Source organism: Callionymus lyra, chromosome 16 (genome assembly GCF_982586985.1).
Source record: "Callionymus lyra chromosome 16, fCalLyr1.hap1.1, whole genome shotgun sequence".
Classification (NCBI taxonomy): domain Eukaryota; kingdom Metazoa; phylum Chordata; class Actinopteri; order Syngnathiformes; family Callionymidae; genus Callionymus; species Callionymus lyra.
The window spans coordinates 12,391,038-12,412,420 of NC_141833.1; the positions used below are offsets into that span (position 1 = coordinate 12,391,038).

The 21,383-nt window shown below is 36.4% G+C and overlaps 1 protein-coding gene across 1 annotated transcript in view; it reads right to left on the reverse strand.

Annotated features, from left to right (window-relative positions):
- The window catches only part of gpr158b (G protein-coupled receptor 158b), a 58,471-nt gene extending 37,207 nt beyond the window's left edge, over positions 1-21,264 (reverse strand). The window contains exons 1-2 of the mRNA XM_087811221.1: positions 20,302-21,264; positions 13,304-13,409 (exon numbers count right to left, since the gene is read on the reverse strand). Coding sequence (XP_087667347.1) covers positions 13,304-13,409; positions 20,302-21,137 — 942 coding nt within the window. The 5' untranslated portion in view covers positions 21,138-21,264. The remainder of the gene's footprint in view (positions 1-13,303; positions 13,410-20,301) is intronic.
- Between the last annotated feature and the right edge of the window lie 119 nt (positions 21,265-21,383).

Here is a 21,383-nt window from a genome sequence, read left to right on the forward strand (position 1 = left end):
GCGTCATAAATTGGATTGAAAAGCGTTGAAAATGACACCAAAAAAATGGGAGACTGTGCGATGGCAAAATAAAGAAACGTTGGAGGAAAAAGCGAGAGCACTCAGTGTCCCTCTGAGATCTATAAATACCCTGAAAGCATTAAAGCCTAAAAGCATCACAATCACTCCGTCCCTTAAGAATTCCGCCTGCTGGAGTTTCACCAGACTGCCAACAGCCGGAGCAGCGGATGTCTGAGGATCAGAGACATTCGTAGCGAGACCGTCTCCCATTTTGCAACCACTTCTCAGGGATGAATGCTGGAATTTGAATCTCGGCTTGTGATTGACAGGAACACTTTTAAGATCGTTACTTTGCCAAAATACCCAGGAAAATGAAGGTATTGAGGATGAATAAGTCTGGTTGTTACTGAGAAAGAGAAGAATATGGAAGTACATTAGTTCCATCAGAATATTGCAAGGTTGAATTTAACGTTTTATTTTTGACATTTTTTTTGTTTTAAATATATGTATTGAAACAACCAATTTTTAAAATATATTATTATATTAATTTATTGTATTTTATATATTATATTATTCATATTTTATATACATACATATATACATAAACACTCACAAAAAAAGTGTGCACACCGAAATATATATGCATTTGTTGTGTTTTTTTTACACAAACCTTTTTATCATAATTACAATAATTAAATTAAATACATTTTCTATCAAAAATGTGTTGTTGTTAAATAAAAGAATTCAAAGAATTCTTTCTAAATGTTAAAAAAAAAAGTATTGAATTGAAAAATTTAATTTTTAAATTATTGTTATATCAAATGCTATGTGCCAAAAAAAAAGGTAAAACAATATTTATTTTTAATTCAATTTTTTAAAAACATATACATAAACATTCAAATTATTAAATTCAATTAAAAAAATTCAACCTTTCGAGAACATTTATGATATATAAATTATTTAATTCAATCATAAGGTTAAATGTTTAAAAAACACATATCTTAATGGAATAAAACGACTAATATTTAAATAAATAATAAATAAAAATATAAAGGTTTTCTTATATGTTCTTAGAGGAAGAGTTGCTTAGACTGCAGGAGAAATGTTCCATTAATTAAGATCCAGCTCCTGACTTCTAACTCGACGTGAGGCAACACATCTCTATGAAGACTGGATCTAAAGCAACACCTTTCTTTTCCTCCCTCACACCTTCCTCTTCTTCACTTTAGCGTGTTCGCTCGGTTGCCACACATGACTGTGTCGTCGAGCTCTGCATGTTCACCGCGAGCCTCTTATTAACATTCTCATCCCGTCACCGACATCCTGGAGAATCCTGCAAGCGTTCGATCATCTGGATGGATATGACGGAGTCGTCATACGTTTTGGGAAGCGGTGAGATTTTGAGTAATCTAGTGGAGGACCACGGCCCAAAACTGGTCCATGAGAAAGAAAGAAATACTTATAAATCATTCTTCGAGGTTTGATCTGGCATAATATGTCTAGTATGTTATAAATGTGTATATCTTTCTACACCAAACACCTTTGAACCATTTTACTACGACGTCAGTTTACTTGTTATTGGAAGAATAATCTTAATTATCTTAAAAACATCTTTTTAGGTCAAGACATCATCTACTTTGATATTGAGCCGATGTTGCTTTATTACAAGATAAATACAGTTCAGAAAAAGTAAAAACAGAATTAATTCTTAATTCCTTACAAGGCACACTCTTTATTATAGAAAAAAACACACTTAATATTGAGTACACAAGTGCGAAAATGTAGTGCCCTTGCGCACTCAAACGGCCAGACAATTAATTGTGTATTGATGGACACTTTCCACCCTCGACGGCCGCCATCTTAGTGACGTACGTACCTACGTCTAGAGCTACGTCGCTAAACGGAAGATGAGTCACTACTCTTTTTTTCTTAATGGCGTCAGAAAACAAAAAGTGAGTGCGGCAACCCGTCAACGGTGGATATCTCCGCTTTATACCGGTGTAAGTTATTCATGTGATTTTTAGTGTTCCAACGGCCAGTTGCAATCAGCGTTAAAAAGTAGTTGAAGAAGAAGTAGCTGTCAAGTCATTTCTGGTGTTCAAGTGTGTGGCATCAGTGTGATTGGAGACAGTACTACCCTGTTGAAATTAGTAAGTGCACTGTCTTACAGTGTACTGTAAAGCAGTGCACTTAGAGAAGTGTGCGATACGAGACACAGCAACGGTAAATTTAGTTGTGTGATGTATCTGCTATGTTGACTATTATTTACTACTTGTTAAAAGTGGGTATTCAATAATAAATCATTTTTTCTGATAACTACTGGAAGGGCTTTGCTGTAATGGGATTGGGAGGTGTTTAACTAGAGACAGAACCCTCCTGGGGGCTAATATAGCACAACTGCATGTAACCAGCTACACAACGGTTACAAGACTCAACGTCTTATATTGAAAAACATTTTATCGTTGAGACCCATGAAGCCGACCATCAAAATAATAAGAAACAAAATGTGCTTTTGTATGGAAGGTTTTTTTTTAAATAAATATTATTATTTATATTATTTGTAGACGGTTGTCTTTGGCAGATGATGACTTTTCGTAAAAATGGGTGTCATCGTCTCCCTAATCGCCTCAAGATGGCGACAAAACAATCCAAGAATTCAAATGTTACCATTTAATTGGTATTTTAAGCAAAGATGGAACACATTTAAAAAAAAAAAAGAAGAGCAAATTCATAATAATACATATTAAACAACAAAATATCACAGACTTGGAGAAAAGCTTGAGACTCTAAACATTCTTTTTATTATATTTTGTCGCACCTGATCTCCGGTCTGTCCCCTGAACCCAATGCCTGCATTAAACCAGTCCAACATTTGACGTTTTTAGCTCAAGAATCGTAGCAACCGAGAAGAAACAAAACCGCTAATAAGATCATTTGCAGACAAATAAAGTTTAACACGGTGGAAAACTGCTTTAAAAAAAACAAAAAAAAACCACTTATTAAATCTGTTTGTTTTTTTCCTGTTTGAACTCTTTAATCCCACTTTGAGTCGGAGCTGAAATCTTTTGACGCCGAATATTTTACCCACACACACATTTGTGTCAACGAGATGAAGTCTTGAGAACCTTCAAGCCAGCTTAAGCAGCAGCAGCTCAAACTCTCAGAGGAACGACAGAAAGCCTCTGGCGAAAACCGCGCGAGAGCAGGGAAAGTGAAAAAAAAAAGAAAATAGAGCAAGAAGTGTTTTTTTTTTCCCTTCACTCTAATGCGCTTCATGTCGCATTTTTTATTCCGAGCGAGCAGGAAGGTAATGCAGGTCTTAGGCCTGTCACGCCTGCTTGACAAATATGTTCAATAGCTCAGCTGCCTGACTGGAACTCCCTCCCAGAGATCTCGTAATGTTCCCGTTATTTATTTCTCTTACTGGAGATTTAATCCGATAAACGGGAACTTTGCAACGCGATGATGAATATTTACGATGCAATTTCAAGTAAAGGGTTTGAGTTGCGCGATGTGCGCACGAGCAACAACTTTCAGAAACACACATCAAACTCAGACGGATGAGGGAAGAAGAGAATATTGGATTTCACCTCGCCGGTATCGTGCAGGATAAACAGGATTATCCGAGCCGTGAAACTATGTTAATCACAGAAACTACTTCAGCTCTTGTAACTATTAGGATTTTAAATGATATATTGCATTATAGGGCTGGTAGAATAAGTGCTTTTACAGGCAGGACTTTAATGCCCGGCATTATAAACATCAAACTGCAGACCTTATAGACCTTATTATATACAGGACAGTCAAGCTTAAAGAAGGAAAGGACAGTAAGTAAAGTATTTAACAAGATGGAAAACTTGAAAAAAAACATTCGAAAATAAGCTGTTTTAATTAGCAAGTATTTAATTTTAATTTTAATTTATTTAGAGATTCTGAAGAAAAACATTGATGGATCTACTGACTCCTTTAAGAAACATCTTAAGACGTTTTTATTTTTTCAGGCTTTTTCTTGATTTTCTGGAACTCCTGTTGTATTATCAGTTTTTATCATGATCTTTAAAGTATATACTTTATTGAATATTGTTGTTGTTTAAGCGCTTTGTGACCCTGGTCTGGAAAAGCGCTATATAAATAAATATTACTTACTTACTTACTTATTTGACATATTTTCCAATTAAAAATTAAACACTGGTACATACAATAACAACAATAAAACATTGGTTATTACTTCATTAAATTGCGCATTTTATATCCGAATCAGAAACTGTTTTTTTTTGTTGTGGCGTCAGTACAGAATAAAATAATACAACACACAAAATAAGGGGTAGAAAAACAGAACCAACCATCAAAATATGATGTAAAAAAGTTTGAAAACCAATACCGATAATAAGTAAGTAAGTAAGTAAAGGTTATTTGTAAAGATCTTTCTAGACCAGGGTCTCAAAGCACTTTAAAAATAAAAAACAAAACACAGTTAAAATATATACTTTTAAAGATCAAGACAACATAAGACAAACACAGGAGTCTCAGAAAATCAGGGGAAAGTCTGCACAAATAAAAATGTCTTAAGACGTTAGTAGATCCATCAAACCCCCCACTACTAGAACCATGTGATGAAAATGAAAAAAGAAATACAATACTGCAGCCTCAGCAATTTTTTTTGTACCATTTTTGTTTTCTTGGGAGTAAATTCTTGTGCTTGTGAATCTGAAACCACATATTGCGTCGTAAAACCCTAGTACATTCAACCACCCTGATGAAATCCTAAAGTGTACCCTTGGGCTTCTGGTTGGTATTACTTTTTTGCCAGAGCGTCGACAGAAGTTTCAAACCTCAAACTTTTTTTTCACAGAGCGACTTCTGAAACCCAACAGCACCACAACCCTGTAGCTTAAGTTTCTGTTTGGGATTGTGTAAGAAGATATAACGATACATCGCAACATTTTTATTCACGATACTGCATCTCTATTCAATAGCACTGTTTCAACTCTGCTGCAGTGAAGATGTGACTGCAGGAGAAATCACGTTAGAAGATTCAACAGCACTAACTTTATTATACATCTAAAGACGCATCACGACAAATAATATGAGCAGATGGTAGGAACAAGAAAGACCAAACAAAACGAAGCCGTTAACTTTGCTGTTCTGTAGAGACGTGAGAAACTTTAGTCGATGCATGAAAGTGAATGAGTGTCATTGTTGACTTCATCATTGGAATCTGCCTCGATCCAGTAAATAGAGAGTAAGAGAGAATAACCGGTTGAATAAAGGCAGACATGTGTGTGACGTCAGCGCTAAACTTAACTTTTACAAACTTCAGGAAGATCAATGATGACACAAAAATACATTTAACAAGTTTAGTTTAGTCATAACACCGTCAAAGGCTTTACTAACTTACTCTTAAATGGTGTTGAGCACTTTCACATTGGATTAGAGAAAGTATTTTCTCCTTTCTTTGTTGTAAAAGCCAGAAAAAGTGTTATAAATCGTTGTTTGAACAGTTTCGCAATATTTCACAATATATCTTTGTTCCTACGATATCGCAATATATCTTTGTTCCTACAGTATCGCAATATATATTACAATATATAGTTGTTCCTACAGTATTGCAATATATCACAATCTATCGTTGTTACTACAGTATCCTAATATATCACAATATATCATTGTTACTACAGTATCGCAATATATCACAATATATCATTGTTCCTACAGTATCGCGATATATATCGTTGTTACTACATTATGGCAATATATCTTTGTTACTACAGTATCGCAATATATCACAACATATCGTTGTTACTACAGTATCGCAATATATCACAACATATCGTTGTTACTACAGTATCGCAATATATCACAATATATCGTTGTTACTACAGCATCGCAATATATCACAATATATCATTGTTCCTACAGTATCGCGATATATATCGTCGTTACTAAAGTATTGCAATATATCACAATAGGTTGTTGTTACTACAGTATCGCAATATATCACAATATATCATTGTTCCTACAGTATCGCGATATATATCGTCGTTACTACAGTATTGCAATATATCACAATAGGTTGTTGTTACTACAGTATCGCAATATATCACAATATATCATTGTTACTACAGTATCGCGATATATATATCGCCGTTACTACAGTATCGCAATATATCACAATATATCATTGTTACTACAGTATCGCAATATATCACAATATATGGTTGTTCCAACAGTATCGGGATATACAGTATAACGTCATTACTAGAGTATCGAAATATATCACAATATATCGTTGTTACTACAGTATCACAATATATCACAATATATAGTTGTTACTACAGTATCGCAATACATTACATTATATCTTTGTTAAAACAGTATCGCAATATATCACAATATGTAATATCGTCACACATGTATCGTGATATCTATCGTATCACCAGATTCTTCACAATACACAGTGGGTTGTACAACCTAGTTTTCGAATTACTTACAAGTAAGTTGCAAATTTCACATAAATAAACAGTGGGTTCAAATCGAATTATGGCTGGAAATCCCCCAATATTTTTGTAATCTATACATTTAAAAACCCATTTTAGCATTTGAAGTATCATGGATAGTAATGAGCACGACAGGAAGGAGTAGTACTGGACTGGCTTGTACACTATAGTGACTCATCCATCAAATTCTTCATGAACAGAGTCAAGAAAGTAATTTCCCAGATTTAACTATACCTTCAAAGACGTCACTGACACAATAGAGCAATAATTTCGTGGCCAACAGAATGACTCAATGGACCAGGAACAAAAACCTCGTTCTTCATGGTAGACCTCACAAGCACCGTCCAGTTACCATGAGAGGGAGAGGATGTAGATTCTACTCTCTCTAAACTATTATTACTCAATTAAATCCTGCCCAAGTGATAATTTAATGTTCTTGGACGACCAGGGAGCGACGCGCTGACAGATGGAGTCATCATTTTTGGCTCCGCCGAGGAGATAATTGGCACCGGGGAAAAAAAAAGTGAAGGAATGAGTGGTGGGAATAGATGGAAGGAGAAAAAAAAAAGGACAAATCGTCATGGAAACAGGAAATTAGTGTCTGAAGGAGGGCCGGGGGGGGGGGGGGGGGGGGAGAAGAGGAAGTGATTGAGTGGAGAAAGAGCGAAGGTAACCTACTCGGCTGTCAGAGCAGTTTACTCTTGTTAGCAGAGCTCACTTCTTTGGAGGGTTTTATCTTCTGCTGCACATTTGACGGCGTGAGCGGAGACCAAACACACTCCCACATACACACTCAGACACTCTCCAGAGGCCGGGGCCAATATTTGTTACCAATAAGTGTGTTCCCAGCAGGAAGATAACTCAAGGAAACTGTTTATTAGGATGTTTTCCACTCATTATTAAGCTCGAATAACATTGTTGACTTTTGTATCGTCTTTTCAATGAATCCGGATTCTGTTCATATTCTGGAGAATAAAATGTGTAATTATAAAGAAAGATGAACAAATGTTGTGTTATATAAAAAGAAAAATGCAATAAAATACAATAAAAAGACGATCCATAGAGGCGTGAATACAGCAGAGGGCCGTTAAAAATGTGAGTTTTATTTTCAATATTTACGCATTATAAAGTAGTCAAGCTGAAGTACAGGATGGAACTCAAGGGAGGTGAAGAAGGAAGTGCAGTCGGGGTGGAACAGATGCTGAAGACTGAGCTCTGATAACAGACTAGGCAAATAAGGTTCAACTTTTTAAGTGCTCAAACAGTTTTGGGGGATTTCTTTCAAATAAACCAAAAATTCAACGAGATTATCAGGAGATTTTGATCCATAGTGAGGAGATCATTTCCATTGCTGCCATAAATCTGGATAAAAAACACTTTGTGACATATAAAAACACAAAAAAACACAAATTTTGTCATACTTTTGATTTTGACACAGTTTTAGCCCAAATAAAATAATTAGAAAAATTGCCCAAATTCGTTCCTGATAAAAACTATTATCTATATATATATGCATATATATATATATATATATATATATATATATATATATATATATATATATACATATACAGTGGGGCAAAAAGGTATTTAGTCAAAAAATCCAGGAATTCACATTGTAGGATTTTTAAAGAATTTATTTGTAAATTATGGTGGAAAATAAGTATTTGGTCAATAACAAAAATTCAACTCAATACTTTGTAATATAACCTAATGTTGGCAATAACAGAGGTCAAACGATTACTATAGGTCTTTACCAGGTTTGCACACACAGTAGCTGGTATTTTGGCCCATTCCTCCAGGCAGATCTTCTCGAGAGCAGTGATGTTTTGGGGCTGTCGCCGAGCAACACGGACTTTCAACTCCCTCCACAGATTTTCTATGGGGTTGAGGTCTGGAGACTGGCTAGGCCACTCCAGGACTTTCAAATGCTTCTTACGGAGCCACTCCTTCGTTGCCCGGGCGGTGTGTTTGGGATCATTGTCATGCTGGAAGACCCAGCCACGTTTCATCTTCAAAGCTCTCACTGATGGAAGGAGGTTTTGGCTCAAAATCTCACGATACATGACCCATTCATTCTTTCCTTAACACGGATCAGTCGTCCTGTCCCCTTAGCAGAAAAACAGCCCCAAAGCATGATGTTTCCACCCCCATGCTTCACAGTAGGTATGGTGTTCTTGGGATGCAACTCAGTATTCTTCATCCTCCAAACACGACGAGTTGAGTTTATACCAAAAAGTTCTACTTTGGTTTCATCTGACCACATGACATTCTCCCAATCCTGCTGTATCATCCATGTGCCCTCTGGCAAACTTCAGACGGGCCTGGACATGCACTGGCTTAAGCAGGGGGACACGTCTGGCACTGCAGGATTTGATTCCCTGTCGTTGTAGTTACTGATGGTAACTTTTGTTACTTTGGTCCCAGCTCTCTGCAGGTCATTCACCAGGTCCCCCCGTGTGATTCTGGGATTTTTGCTCACCGTTCTCATGATCATTTTGACCCCACGGGATGAGATCTTGCGTGGAGCCCCAGATCGAGGGAGATTATCAGTGGTCTTGTATGTCTTCCATTTTCTGATAATTGCTCCCACAGTTGATTTTTTCCACACAAAGCTGCTTGCCTATCGTAGATTCACTCTTCCCAGTCTGGTGCAGGTCTACAATTCTTTTCCTGGTGTCCTTCGACAGCTCTTTGGTCTTGGCCATAGTGGAGTTTGGAGTCTGACTGTTTGAGGCTGTGGACAGGTGTCTTTTATACAGATAACGACTTCAAACAGGTGCCATTAATACAGGTAAGGAGTGGAGGACAGAAGAGCTTCTTAAAGAAGAAGTTACAGGTCTGTGAGAGCCAGAGATCTTCCTTGTTTGAAGTAACCAAATACTTATTTTCCACCATAATTTACAAATAAATTCTTTAAAAATCCTACAATGTGGATCCCATTTTTTTTTCACATTCTGTCTCTCACAGTTGAAGTGTACCTATGATGAAAATTACAGACCTCATCATTTTAAGTGGGAGAACTTGCACAATCGGTGGCTGACTAAATACTTTTTTGCCCCACTGTATATATGTATATATATGTATATATATAGATATAGATATACACGTTTAATGATAAAACAAAAAAAACAAAACATGCAATACTAATAAGATACAGAACATTTTCAAGATGATTTAAATATAAATAGTAATCTTCAAACAAGACAGAACATTAGATAAATAATTATAAAAATGTTGCCCAAATTGCCCAAATTCTTTCCTGTTAAAAACTAATATATATATGACAAACGATAAAAATAAAAATAAACATGTTAATAATAAGTAATACAATTCTAATAAGATACAGAACATTTTCAAAATGATTTAAAAAATAAATAATAATCTTCAAACAAGACAGAATATTAGATCATTATTATATAGTAATAATAAAATTGAATCAAAATAAAGGTTTTGCAATAAATTCCATTTTAATATACAAATTATTTTCTTTAATAAGAATTTTAATTTAAGAGGAGGTTAACATTTTGAATATTTTATATATTTTAATATTTCCTTGGAATTCTTTTAAGCTGTGGTTTAATTTAAAACATCAAATACACACAAAATTGGAAAAACTATAAAGAAAAAACATGAAATAAAGTTCTTTCCTGAGGAGGAAAAGTCAAAACTTATCGAGTTGTTTTTCTTAAAGTCGTTACCAGCCCTGGAGCCTAACATCATGTTTTGTTGGATGCATAAAGGGCACCGAGGACGAATTGATCGCCGTGATTGGATTATTGAAGCACAAGTTCCCTCGCAAAAAAAAGAAAGTCACCGTTACAATCATAACTCGAGGTCTCGGCTGTGTATTGAGCCGAGTCATCCGACGCGGCAATAACAATAAGATGCATTTCAGAAGCGAAACCCACACAACGTCTCACAACACGAGCTTCATCATAATCTTTCTCTCAGACTCTTTGCCTCGGGCCACGTTCATACTGGACGGAGAAATCAATGAGCCCCATATTGACTTTTCACAGCCCATTTCCTCCAAAATGTTCTCCATGAGATTTCTAAATGAAACAGTTTTTTTTTTTCCCTCACTCGTGATTTTTTTTTAAACATTTCTTTCTCCCTCAGTTAACCTTCCGGAAGAGAAGTTTACTCCATGTTTAATGAGCAGCCTGGAGTGTTGTGATTATCTTCTGTTTCTGTCTGATGCCGTGTTTATGGATGGAGTGAGAGAAATACGTTCAGAAGTAATTGGCATCGCTGACTGTAAATAAGCCTCTTTTTTTTGTTAACATATTACAGGCTTTTTGTTGCCATTGAATTTTTGATTTGACATTATATGAGCTAAATTATATGCAGGTCACCTGCTTGTATTTTAATTTAATGGCTGAAGAATATTTGTTTTTAAAAGATAAAATACTAAAATACAAAAGACAAATAATAATAATAACTGTGCAATAAAAGACAAACAAGAAAACTACTTTGAATCTTTATCTTTATAACATGTAAAACTTGTTTTGTGTGAAAAGACACTTTACTATCTGGAATTTAAGAAGAAAATTACAGTAAGTAAGTAAGTAAGTCATTTTTATTTGTATAGCACTTTTCCAGACCAGGGTCACAAAGCGCTTAAACAATAAAAACAATATTCAATAAAGTATATACTTTAAAGCTCAAGATAAAACTGATAAAACAACATGTACTCACTCTTCAACTCAAATACACACTTTAGAGCAGGTGTTTTTTTAAAATAGGACTGCTTTCGATAAAGTGAAAATGAAAATTGGCCAAATGTAATAGAACATTTGACATCTCGTTCAAAAGTTCAAAATACAAAATGTCTAACCCTACATGCAATTTTACACAAGATGGAGCCAGAAAAGTAAAACGTTTTGAGTATTTAGAAATAGCATTAGCACCAACAAGCTTCACTCTGTTCTTTTTTTTTAACTTGTGGGAGCTTATTATACAAATCTTGTGTCGTTGTGACTTTAACAAAGAGTTTAAAATGTGTATTTTTTAGCATTTACATTTTATGAATACAGTTTATAACGTAGGCTGCGGGCCGCATGAAAGCTGTTTGAGGGCCGCAAATGGCCCCCGGGCCTGCTTCAGAGCTTTCTAGTACACTTTGGTCTCCAACGGCTCTCGCTTTTCTTTCTCACTCCCTCTCAGCGAACACATCGATACAACGAAAGGTTGCGATTGATCTTGCCGTTTTCCAAATATTTAAATAAGCAATTTGTGTGAGAAAATATAGATATACCGATTTATATCTCAATAATATTTTTTTCAAAATACTGTATATATTAGCACTTTTATATGGGTTTCAAATCATATTCTGTATTAATTATATTCTATAGTTTATATTTCAACAAAATTATATAATAATTAAGTTATAATAAGTTGTTTTTATTAACAATTAACATGGAAATATTCAGTGATTTGTTCATTTATTTATATCTATATATATTATTTATTTACTATTGTATATATTTCAATAAAGTTTGTATGAACTAAAATATATATATTTATATAAAAGATCCAATTAACATGACAATATTCATGCAGTTTGTTCATTTTTGTGTTGCAATTAAACCTTCGGCCAATAGATATCAGCAGTAATTCTGCCTCCACAGCTAAAGGAAAATTGAAATCTCATGAGATCCTGGCAATGACTGAGGACGAGAGGATACAGTCGACTCCAGAAGCTTTTAAAGCTGATGTTTGGACATATTTTGGTTTTAAAACAAATGAAAGTAGTAACGACTTCATCAAGAGTCATGTGGTCTGAAAATTTTTTAATACCAGAGTCAAGTACTCGACAATATTTTAAACATAAGAAAATAAATAAAAGGTACATTAAGGTATTGATCCTGCAGCAGGCGAGAGCAAAGATCTGCAGATGGTGGTTCGAGACGACAACACGGCTGACGAACATTCCTCTGCTCGGCTCAGACAGAGAAGGTAGAAGGCACGCAGACAAAGAAGGTGGTCAATTATTCACCACATCTTGCAGCAATCCATTACACTGAATTTATTATACATCACATGACCACTGACATGGTTTGCATGCCTGAGCAGCTGGTGGCGACTGCCAACCTTTCCTTCTGCAGTGCATCAGGTGAGAGCAGAGGTGTGTGTCGGATCAATCAAGGGGTCAAGACACAGAAAACACACAGGTTTCTTTTTTCTTTTTATGATTTACTGCCTTTGTGATGGAGAAAAATGCGACCAATGACAGCTAACAGTTTTACACTGTATTTAGGGTTGTATTAAATCTTAATACGACTTTCTTAAGTTGTTTGTTTGTGACTTTTCCCTCGTTTTATTTGATCTCTTGTTAAGTCATTTTAATATAATTTCTTTTTTAAATTTTAGGAGATTTAAAAATCATGTGTTACTGTTGATTTGTTTGTAAAAGGAAAAAGGAAAAATATATATATATTTATTAAACATTTAAATGTTTTGCTCTCCAACAATATTTTATTTATAAAATTCATTCATTATATATATTTCAATAAAGTTTGTTTAAAATAAAAAAAATGAAAAAATTCTCCTTAAGCTAAAGGTACAATGAAATCTTTGAGATCCAGGCGATGACTGAGGACGAGAGGATACAGTTGACTCGAGCAGCTTTTATAAATTATTATATTCATAAAATGTGTGTGTTTTTTTATGATTTTCTATCATATTCCCCCTTTTTTTTCTCTGCTCACTTTTGGCTTGACGGCCCCCCAACAACGGTCACTTTATATGACGGGGCCCCTGAGTAATCGCCCACCCGTGACATGGACGCTCGTGTCACTCACCTCCATGCTGGTGACGTTGCAGCGGTGAGTCCCGGCGAACCAGCCGTTGCTGGAGCACTGGTCGATGTCCACGTCCTGCAGGTTGACGTCCACTCTGACGACTCCTCTGTCGTGACGAGAGAGTAAGTGTAAGATGACGACTAATAAACGGTAATAATAATAGTAATAATAAACTAGTAACGTTTCCTTTAATTACTGAAAACTTTCACTTTATTTGCAAATGAGTCCAAAAAAAGAAATGAAGAAGAATTCATCCTTTATTTGTCATTTCAATAGGGTTTCTCAGTTACTTTTTCAAAGCTACAAGTTATCGTTCCTGAAGACAAAGGTTTACTTTTCTTGCCATTTTCTTGTATTTGGTTCCATTGATAATACATTTGAGTTTTTTCTTTTGTGCATGTCTTTTTTTTTTAGGCATACATTTATTAGGGGTGCAAGAAAATATCAACACACATAAATATCATAACACACAATACTGTATTGATATTAAATATCAGCATCTATATATATATATACAGTATATATATATATAAATATATATATATATGTATATTTATATGGATTAGGGCAGTTCTGAAGGTCAAAAAGGGGAACGAGCAAGGTGCACCAAATAAAGTGGCCAGTGAGTATATATATATATATATATATATATATATATATATATATATACATACACTTTCTTGTGTTCCAATAATATTTTATTCATATAATGTCATTCATTTCATGTTTCATATTTTAATAATGTGAGTATAAAATAAAATGAATTTTCAATTTACAATTAACATGTTATCATATTTACGGATTTTTTTTATTTTATTCATAGTTTTTTTTGTGTTGGAATCAAACTTCTGGCAGCAATCCTTAGTTCCCACGAAGCTACAGTAAAAACTAGACAATTCCATGCCTTCGCGAGTGGGGCTGTGCGCTTTGCCCCGTGACTAAAAAACGATGAAAGACACAAAAGAGTAAAATCCCACGTTGATAATTTGGACTTCTATCCACTTTTTAAAGTTTGAATGGTGTTTCTACGAGAACGTATGCCAGAGCAGGAGATGTTTGAAAAAAAAATCTCTGGTCATAATGTATCAGTCTCTGATCATAATGAATTGAAAGCCCTGATTTTTTTTGTTAAAGTCACTCACTGTCAATTCATACCTTATGGGAAATTTATCGCATAGTTTGTCGCGACCTACGTCGCTCACTAATTAAATCAGGCGAGATCCCAGCGATGACTGAGGACAAGAGGATACAGACGAGTTTAAAACTTATGTTACGACATATTTTGGTTTCAAAACAAATAAAAGCAGTTACGACTTTGTCAAGAGTCATGTGGTCTGTAGATTCTGCAACACCAGAGTCAAGTACTCGAAAATAATACATATACTTGTCATTACAGTATTGCATTATATCGTAATTTACATTATTGTTGATTATGTTTGTGATAGGTATCGTATCGCCAGATACCAAAACTTTATACCAAATATATAAATTTTCATTAATCATTCAGTGAAAAATAAAGTGTCAACCATGAACTCTATTAAGACAACATCAGAATCATAATTAAGATTCTATTAAAATACATTTTGGCCACTTAATGTTTTTTAAGCTTAAAAAAACATATATAGTTTACGTTTTTAGTAATTTGCACAACATTTTTGTTTAAATAAATTGATTGTTGAACTATTTTCTATTAAAACATTCAACTTATTTTTACTTTTTGTGCATTTATCAAGTTATTTACCGATTTATTCTTCTTAAAATAAAATCCCCAACATGTACCGACTAGAGATGAACCACAGGATGTAGAATCTGTTCATCACCATCATTAAAGAAGGCAGACAACGCCTGCTAACGTTCAATAATGCATTCAATTTCAACCTCATTTTTCCTTTTTTTCAGGAGATCCGATTCATCGTCTTTTTATTCCCTGTGTTTCTATAGGTGAGTCTGACATCTGCGACCTCCATCTGCCTGCAGGGAAGCGGAACAGAACGGCGTCTGCGAGGCCAGGCGTGTGTTTTCAATCCACTCGGCTGACGTTTACTGCCCAGACATGTTAAATCCAACAGATGGTTTTTGGGCCAAAGAACTGGTTTTATTGCCACCGTTGCACACTTTCTGCAGAAATAAAAGTGGATCCAGGAGTTTAAAGAAGGTAGAAGATAAAAGGAGGAGGATGTAACAAATCAAACGTGTGGGTTTGTTTTTCCTCGCTTTTCTTTTCTTTTTTTTTCCATAACTCTACAACTGGCTATTTTTAGAACCATCATCACAGAGTTGAAAAGAACTTTGAAGAAATCTAGAAGGTGGGCATGACGACTGAGAGCCACAGATCTGTTCCTTTCTAGTTCAGGGTTTGTATCTGCATTAGAAGCACGAGTCTGCTTTAAAAGAAACATGCATTATAATGTACTCTTGTGTGTTCATTATACTGGTGCGGGCGAGTTTTATTGCCCAATATACGACGGTGAGAATAATAAAGAATAATAATTAAATGATAGTTATTGGAGAGTTGAATGGTTCTCTCTTCTATCCTGGTCTCCTTCTTCCCTCTTTTTCCATCTTCCTGTCTATTTGTCTTTCAGTCTTTGTAAGTCAGAGCCAGTGGACGTCCACGTCGAGTCTGGTTCTGCTCGAGGTTTCTGCCTGATTGAAAGTTGAGTTTTTCCCATTTTAATTCGCCGGAACTTGTTTTTCTTTTCTCTTATATTATGTATTTAAACGTTAATAACTTACATAACTTTATGAGTTTTCACTTCCAATAAAATTGAAATTGTGATGTCGTACGGGGACAAATGATGCCATGTAATACTTCAAGACGTGCAAGGTACATTTATGAAAAGATCATCTACTATCAAAGTTGTATTAAAGAATTAAAAGTATTCATGTGTATATTTTCATGTTTAAAGTAGAAATATGTATCATTCATCTTCTATGCCACTTTATCTCTTATGAAGGTCGCAGGGGGGCTGGAGCCTACCCCAGTTTCTTCGGGCGAGAGGCAGGGGACACCCTGGACAGGACACCAGTCCATACAACCATTCACACTCATACCTATGGACAATTTCACCAAATTCCCGATCAACCTCTGTATGTTTTTGGACTGTGGGAGGAAACCGCAGTTCCCGGAGTAAACCCACGCAACACAAGGAGAACATACAAACTCCACACAGAAAGGTCACAAGTTGATTCCCTACCGACCTGGAAGCAAACCGCCAACCACTGCGTCACTGTGCATCACAGTTGTAGTCATTCCAGATTAGGAGATGTTTAAAAAGTCTCTGTTTCAGTCTCTGGTCATATTGCATTGAAAACCCTGATTTTTGTCCAAAATCAATCACTGTCAATGTCACTTCATTCCTTGTGGGAAATTTATCACAGTTTTTCGCCAAATACATCCCCTACTAATTAAATCCAGCGAGATCCCGGAGATGACTGAGGACGAGAGGATACAGGTGATTTTGAAACTTACGTAACAACATATTTTGGTTTTAACACTAATAAAAGCAGTTACGACTTCGTCATGTGGTCTTTAAATTCTGCAACACCATAGTCAAGTACTCGACAATACTACAAATACTCGTTATTAGAGAATTGCAATATATCTTAATATACATCATTGTCGATCATGTTTGTGATACGCATCGTATCGCCAGATATAATCCAAATTTAACCTTTTAATCTAGACATTATTGAACTATACCTCGTGTTATCCCTGGGTCAAGATGAGACGCAGAACCGAAAACAAATGTCATCTTGACCCAGAGATAACACAAGGGTTTAAAAAACCCAATAGCATTTCATTCGATGATATTCTTCCATATAGAGTTTGACATCACTCCTCTGGTGTTATGGACGATGAGGCGAAGAAGAGAGTGCAGACAGGGTTGACAAAAGAGACACAGATCGAAAAAGAACTTCATAAGAAAGTATCGTTTAGAGATCGTCGAAGAGAGATTGACATCTGCAGTGACTTGAAGGAACGGCTCACGTGGAGACGAAGTGAGAGATGCCGGTTTGAAAAAGGAGAAGCTGGATCGGGAAAGATGGCGATGGAGGAGAAGAAAAAAAAAACAGTACAGACGGTTGGATGAGAGACACTGAAGCGAACGTCATCAGCGGCTGAGATAAGTGCACCTCCTAATTCAATTGTTCATCTTTCATTGTTTATTCACGGCTTAATTGATTTCAGACGCTCTGGCACTGGATTCATCACGAAACACGATCTCCTCGCACTGGAGCTCAGATCCAGGACGAACACTTCGTAAATCTGAGGCGAGACCATTAGACCGAGGGGCTCGAGACGAGCAGCTGGACCGGAGAGCGTTTAAGAAAGACGAACGACCACCCCACACTTTTCTTGAAGAGCCTAGAAGTGACTCTTAATAAAACGAAACAGCCGTAAAAACGACACGTCATAATTGCGCCTCACTCCAATCTTAGCGTGCGATAACGTTAAATACTTCTTTACGACTTAATAACTTGTGAGACGCTTCCACTCGGATGACTTTACAACTTCTCTAATGAGGCAGTGAATAAAAAAAATATTCCTGAATGGATCAAGCCGAGGAAAAAAAAAAAAGGATTAAAGTCTTATTTTACAGCCTTCATGATAGACTTCATTACACTGAACCAAAATAACTAGTGGCTCCTCCTAATACTTTTAATCCATTGTAGAGTTACCATTTTATCTTCATTATTCACTGATTATCTCATATTTAACGGTTATTTTTTACTAGCACATTTACTAGTTCACTTTTTAGCTATAATGTTTGATACTTAAACATGTTTTTAAAGGATCTTTGAGTTGCAAACATAATATTAGATGAAAATAGTTGTTAATTAAATGCAATTAAATGCATGTTAAAGTAAAGCAAAAGTAAAGATGTTGTTTTTTGAAGGAGTATAACAGGAAATACATATTACTGTAATATTCTTGTTTTTTATCTTTATCTTTAGACTTAGATCGTATCTTCTTCTTTCTCTTTATTTCTCTTTGTTCTTGTTCTTATTTTATTTTGATTTATTTTTTATGAAAAATTGCTGTATTTTCTGTGGCTATTGGAAAAAAACAATTTCAATCAGGATCAATACAGTTTTACCTTACCTTACCTTATCAAACCATAGGTTCATTAGATTAAAGTCTCAAACGCCATCAAGAAAATAACCAAATAGTTAAAAAAACAAAAACAAGTTTTAGATACAACAATATATACGACGCTGCTTAAACAAGAACACACACAGAGTAAATTAACTTGGATCCATTTATACTTTTTTTTTTTAGATTATTTAGACTAACACTAATCGCTCCATGTTTTATAAATAAAGCATCATTTTGTACATATTTATGAGATCGTGATTTATGCCGTCCCGCAATTTTATATAATTCCTCAGAATGAGCTTGAGACACCAACAAAACGTGAACATTAAGTCAATAAAAAATACATAATAATAAAGCGGAGTCAGCAGAACTAATTGACTGGTTTTAACACATAAAGATGATCCCATTAAGATCATTTTTTCGCTTTTTTACAGGTTTATTTTTGGACGAAATTGACTGAAACGAGTGTCACAGGCTAAAGTCAGAGGAAATGTGGTCTATTTTTTTTTTTTAAATAAAACACCTTTCAGTCAGTAATTATCAATACAACAAAAGTTACATGAATTAGTTTCACCTTTCTGTTTTGACATCAAAACTTAAACTCCTGCAGGAGCCAAGGTCTGAAGCAGGCAAGAAAAATAAGGTTTAATCTGGGTGGTAAACATGCTAGCTTAGCTAGTGGACAAGTGGCTCTCTGATGAAAATAAGATCTAAATTCTAAACAATTCAGTTTATAATAATATGATATAATATGATAGAGGCTGAATCTTAATACATTTCAGAATTACGGATGTAAAAGTTTGCGCTTCGTCCATAACGAGTCATAAAATTGACATTATTGAAAATGACGGTAATACGTTATGCCTGAGGTGACAGATATATATACTGCAGGTGATATACGTCTAAAAAATGGAAGGTCCTAGATGTTTTTTGTTCGTTTATCTGTGTAAATGCAAAGTCTTTTCTAGTCAAACTTTACCCAGATATGGTTAAAGTTCACATTTGGTCTTTTGACTGCATTTCATGACCACAAAGAAGAACATGCAGATGATGTTTCTGACGACCAACAATTTATTTTGTATTTATTATCGTATTAACTCTAAATGTGAATTTCTTAAGTTCTTTGTTAAAGTCTTTGTTTAATCTTTTTCTTCATTTATTTCTTAATTCATAATTAAGTGAATATTGAGATTATATTTAGAAAAAGAAAGTCATTTAATATCCACTTCTGTGAGGTAGCTGTGTTTTTTTTAAACTAATTGTACATTATATAAAATCATGTAAAATTAGTTAATTGGTGATGGTATTCACTGTCTCTGTGCTTTTTTAAAAAAATTTAAATAAGGAGAACTTCTTGTTACGGGTGTTTACTGCACTTGAACTTCCAAATCTCTCTTCTCAACTACATTTTTCTTTTAAATGTAATCATATTCTATATAAAAATTGTGTTAAATGACCTCCTTGGTGGATGTATGCGCTCTCAAAATGCTTTTGTAGTTTGCAATTAAGGAGTACTTCTTGTTCCGGGTGTAACTCCACTTAAAATTATGAAGGTAAGAAGACATTTTTGAACATTTATTTTTATTTATTGTCTTTTATATAAAATCATGTGAGACAAGCTCCTTGGCGGATGTATGCGCTGTCTTAGTTCTCTCGTAGTTTTTAATTTTAGTTAAAGAATACTTCTTGTTTGGGATGATATCTGTACTTTTTTTAGTTTCTTCTTATCTACATTATTTATTTTCATTTATTGTAGATTCAAATCATTTGAAATAAGCTCATTGGTGGATGTACTGTTTATTTTTTATTTATTTTGGCTCCTCTCTTATGGCCCCTCACAACAGAGTATAAACTGTGGCCCCTGAGGAAATCTTTTTCCCACCCTTCCTCGTCTTACCTGAACTCCGGCGCCGAGTTCCTCTTGAGTCCGTAGAACCCGGCCGATAAGGTGAGCAGCCAGAAGGGCACGAAGGTCCCATGTTCACACTCCAGGTACGGGGCCGACCACTTGATCTGGTTCTTGTCCAGCAGGTGGACCCCACTTTTGGCCCCTCCCGGCACGTCCGGGGCCCGCCTGTGCAAGTGTGGCCTCCTCCTGTCCCGGAACTCGTAAAACCAGTCCGACTCCGGGCTGCGGTCCTTCAGGCGGTCTGACCCGGACAGGTCCTGCAGAACCACCCGGTTCTCGGCTCTGGTGGCCTGCAGGAAGATGTGGGGCCCCTGCTGCTGCTCCTGGTGGAACGTCACCACGGCCCTGTGGATCTTGGGGTCCCCCTCCATGATGCTCTGGACCAGCGCGTGGTACCACTGGATGTCCCTCTGCAGGGTCTGCTCCTTGGACCTGTTGGTCTGCAGGATGGTGTTCAGGTAGTTGGTGGCGTGGGCCAGCGTGTCCAGGACGCTGTGGAGCGAGTAGTGGGAGGCGACGTGGAGGCCCCCACGGAGGCTCCTGAGCTCGTACCTCCTGGAGCAGTTGACCTGCCCGAGGGCCGAGGAGTCCCCGCTGTGCAGGAAGGCGGTCACCACCCGCGGCAGCTCCTCCTCGATCTTGTGCGCCACCACCGGGCGCTCCGTGGCGGGACGCGGGTGGTAGTGGGTCGGGCGCGGGTTCTGGGTGCTGAGGACCCCGGGGTTCCTGTCGTCCTTCTCGCCGTCCGACCACTCCACGTACCCGTAGTTGGAGCCCAGCACGAGTCCGGTCTGGAGGAGCAGCGGGACCACCAGGAGAGCCATGCTTTTCTCACAGGGGTCGCGGGGGTCTTCTTCTTCTTCTCCTCTTCTTCTCCTCCTTCTCAGAAACAAGTCTTTCGGTCTCGATCATAAGTCCAGACTCCTGCGCCCCATAGTTCCCTCCCGAGCGTCGTCGTCATCTCTCGGCCATGTGAGCGCTGTGTGCGTGTGGAGAGGATGACGCGCCGAGGAGTGTTGGTTGAAAAATCCGTTCCCACCCACTCGAAAAAAAAACTGCCAATGGGGTCC